Source organism: Lactuca saligna, chromosome 4 (assembly GCF_052625555.1).
Source record: "Lactuca saligna cultivar CGN05327 chromosome 4, ASM5262555v1, whole genome shotgun sequence".
NCBI classification, from domain to species: Eukaryota; Viridiplantae; Streptophyta; class Magnoliopsida; order Asterales; family Asteraceae; genus Lactuca; species Lactuca saligna.
This window is the reverse complement of record NC_136420.1, coordinates 68,263,562-68,267,458: the sequence shown is the minus strand read 5'-3', so window position 1 is coordinate 68,267,458 and position 3,897 is coordinate 68,263,562. Positions and strand designations below refer to the sequence as shown.

At 35.1% G+C, this 3,897-nt stretch overlaps 1 protein-coding gene across 2 annotated transcripts; it reads left to right on the top strand.

Annotated features, from left to right (window-relative positions):
- The first annotated feature begins 296 nt into the window (after window positions 1-296).
- LOC145042082 (hydroxyproline-rich glycoprotein family protein) lies at window positions 297-3,442 on the top strand. Of its 2 annotated transcripts, none has more exons than XM_078990443.1 (6): window positions 297-617; window positions 703-1,829; window positions 1,918-2,083; window positions 2,175-2,339; window positions 2,441-2,593; window positions 2,685-2,986. In XM_078990443.1, exons 2-6 carry the CDS (start codon window positions 880-882, stop codon window positions 2,871-2,873), a joined length of 1,623 nt encoding a protein of 540 aa, XP_078846569.1. In that variant the 5' UTR covers window positions 297-617; window positions 703-879; the 3' UTR covers window positions 2,874-2,986. The 2 variants fall into 2 exon arrangements, with proteins under 2 accessions (XP_078846569.1, XP_078846570.1); XM_078990444.1 differs by having other exon boundaries at window positions 310-617; window positions 2,828-3,442.
- Window positions 3,443-3,897: the final 455 nt, after the last annotated feature.

The window sequence follows — 3,897 nt, the reverse complement described above, 5'->3', positions numbered from 1 at the left end:
TAATGCTCTTGAAAAATAAATGTCATTTAATATTCATTTCTCGAAGTAAACGCAAAATGGTTTTCACTCTAAAGAGATTAAATTATTCGTCGCTCGCCGCTTTGCGCGGGTAGACGGCTAGTATATATATATATATATATATATATATATATATATATATATATATATATATATATATATATATATATATATATATATATATATATATATATATATATATATATATATATAAAAGAAAAAACAAAATTTCCCTCTAATTTCTACATTCATGATTCAACAATGAGAATGAGGGTCCAACATACTGGGTTCCACGATCACACTTTAGTCCCTTCGATTATTCATATAATAATCCATGTTCTGGACGTTCTTAGCTAATATGATTTTTTATTGCATCTATTTTTTCAAAAAACTTTATCCGATTTTCAAACCCTATGGTCTGACCGATTGAAGTTATGCCTGTCTCGTTCGATTTGGTATAAGAATCATTCAAAGTCTTTGGCTATGGTGGAGGACGCACGCTTTGATCATCTTCTGTTCCACAAAAACTCTCTGGAATTGGAGATAATTTTACTCCAGGTGATAGAATTCAAAGATGATGAACTGGCTAAATTGACGCGGTGAGTTATTATTACTTTTTTTCATTGAATCAGTCATCTGCTTTAGTTCGATTTTTTAACTAATTGCATTTTTTATACTCATCAGAGAGTATATAATGAAAAAGATCACCCTGGAATATGATTTTGGGGAACTGGGATTCCTATTCCATGGGTTTGATTTAAAATTGAAGCCAAGTTCAACAATTCGTTGATTCAAGTTCCAATTAAAGCACGGTATGTGTTTTCTGAAATGCCAATCTGAAGTGTTTGTTTTTGATTTGATATGGGTGATAATGGAGATATGAAAGATTATGAAGATTTATCAGCTGGTTTAAATTCGAAATCTTTCATGGAGTCTCATTTAGATAAGATGAAATTTCCATCTTCACCAACAACTCCAACTTCAGTTCTCCCAGATTATCCCGCTATTGAATCTTCTGAAGATTGCTCGATTGTTGCCTTTTCTACACCTTTTCTGTTGCCTCTACGTGTTAATGCCATAAAGAAACTAAGTCCCATTGATGTAAAGCGCTTGTCTATTCACATGTATTCTCATGTAGCTCAACAAGTAGCTAACACCTTCGATCAGATAGAAGAATCCAAGAAGAACTCTGAATTAACTAATGATTATGTGGTGCTGGTTGCCAATCCACCAACGCCACCACTACTATCACCTTCACCACCATCACCACTCCCACCAGTATCACCTCCTCCACCTCCACCACCCCCTATGAGTACAAGTCGTATACAGACACCACATCCACTTCCTCAAACACCTCCTCCCCTTCCTCCACCTCCACCTCCGCCTCCCTCAAGCACAATTCAAACAGTGACACCACAGCAACTCCCTCCACCACCACCACCACCAATGGTTTCACGAGATGCAACCATAACAAGACTATCCCTTGGAAAACAAGGTCCACCTCCACCACCACCACCTCCCATGACACCAAGAACCATCCCTCCGCCACCACCAATTCTACAAGGAAAAGGCGGTGCTCCACCACCACCTCCTCCTATTGGTGGCACCCAATCTCTACGAGCTAAAGCAACTACAAAATTAAAAAGATCCTCTCAGATGGGAAGTCTCTATCATCTTCTCAAAGGAAAAATTGAAGGGTCTAGTTTGGATGCTAAATCCTTAAAGAGAAGTAGCAGCAAAGTTGGAGCTGGTTCTTCTGGTGGAAGTGGAAAGCAAGGAATGGCTGATGCACTAGCAGAAATGACAAAAAGGTTATAATAATAAATAAAATAAAAAAGCAAAAAGTATTCTAGAAATATCATAAACATCTCTTCCTTATGTCCCTTTCTGTTCTTTCAGATCATCTTACTTCATTCAAATTGAAGAAGATGTCAAAAACTATGCAAATTCAATCAAAGAAATGAAAGCAGCTCTAAGTTCATTCCAAACAACAAACATGGCTGAGCTTATCAAGTTCCACACATATGTTGAATCACATATGGAGAAACTTACTGATGAAACCCAGGTTTTAAACATTACATTTCATCTATATTCAAAATTTTCATTTTTGTTATCTTTAATATTTATCATAATCATATCGCTAATACCCATTACAGGTTCTTGCAAGGTTTGAAGATTTTCCTAGTAAAAAGTTAGAAGGATTAAGAATGGCTGCAGCCCTATATGCAAAGTTAGATACAATAGCTACTACTTTGCATAATTGGAAGATAGAGTCTCCAGCAAACCAACTCATTGATAAAGTCGAAGCTTACTTTAACAAGGTAAATAAAATAAATTTCTAGTCTTATAAAATCGGTGTTTAAATGTATTACCAGAAAGTTTTTTTTCTTCCATTTCCAAAGATTAGAACTTTCATATGCAGATTAAAGGAGACTTGGATACTCAAGAACGAACAAAAGACGATGATCTCAAGAAATTTAAAAGTCAAAACATCCATTTTGACTTTGGGATCCTTGTAAGAATTAAAGAATTGATGGTGGAGGTTTCTTCAAATTGCATGGAGTTGACATTAAAGGTACTTTCTAGTTTCTACCACTCAACTTACAACCTTAAAAGGGAATTTTGTAAAAAAATATGGGGATTTGATCTCGTCTCAGCAACCGCAGTGTGGGAGTTTTAAATCCAATGTGGGATGGCCTCTGAATGACATTGGTCTGACTGTATACCTAATTTACATCTCACGTGATGCTCTGACAGTGTGGGCCAGCTCAAGATTGTTTAAAGAATATGATTTTTATTTGAACTACAGGAAGCAAGAGAACCGAAAGGAAAAGAACATGAAAAAAGTGGGGTGAAAAGTTCGGGGAAAATACTTTGGAGGGCTTTTCAGTTTGCATTTCGGGTGTATACATTTGCAGGTGGACAAGATGATCGTGCGGATAGTTTAACAAGGGAACTTGCAAAGGAAATAGAGACCCACCCTTAATTTCTAAAAAGAATTAAACCTTTCATTTTGAGACATGCCAAAATAGCACCATATATTTGAAGGTTTGGAAAGATATATACGGGTTTGGGATCCTTTCAAGCTTAGCAACTAAACAAATATCTCGCACATAAATCACTACTACAACAATAATTATTTGTATCGACTAAAAAGTCTAAATATGACACGATTAACCAATGGTGCCAAATGGGGCGGAAATGGATGCAAGACATTCACATGGTTGCATGTCAACAAAATAAGAAACTAAAATCGTGTCAAAAGTAGTAATTTAGGGAGAAATGGATGCAAACGCTTTATATAACTCGGTTTACAACCATGTCCCATGAACTCTATGTGACATGGTGCTTTCTATAAAATCGTGTTTGATGCAGTGTTATATTACCCAATGCTAATATATAACGACATCAAGTAAAAACTAAATGACATGGATCCATCTAGAAACCACGTCTTGTAATGAGTTGTATCAATAACTGGTTTTTGTTAAACTAATAATATCTCGGTTTATGTTAACAACATACAATTAGGTACTATTAGCAATCACATCCACAAATACGATGAGCCACTAAATAAAACAAAACAAAGAATCATGTACAATATTCAAAGAATATCATTTCTATAGAAATATGTTTACATTTCAGAGTGAACATATTCTTAAAAGACACAGTATTGAGCATACATATAGCAATATGCTTTCAATCTGTACACATACTGGCAATATACTTTTCATTTTATACACATGACAGTATGATTGGCTGTCGTCAACGCAATAAAAAATAAACATACGAGACCTAGTTACTTAGTATAAATCCGGTGAATCCATAGAGATTTCATGCATGGCTAAATTATATATTAATTTTGAGTTGTTAACAAAAAGT

Excerpts from the sequence above, each read along its gene's own strand:
- LOC145042082 (XM_078990443.1), top strand. The coding sequence starts at position 880 with ATGGGTGATAATGGAGATATGAAAGATTATGAAGATTTATCAGCTGGT. Across the intron at positions 2,084-2,174 it reads AACTTACTGATGAAACCCAG|GTTCTTGCAAGGTTTGAAGA; the intron begins GTTTTAAACATT and ends TACCCATTACAG. Across the intron at positions 2,340-2,440 it reads TCGAAGCTTACTTTAACAAG|ATTAAAGGAGACTTGGATAC; the intron begins GTAAATAAAATA and ends TTTCATATGCAG.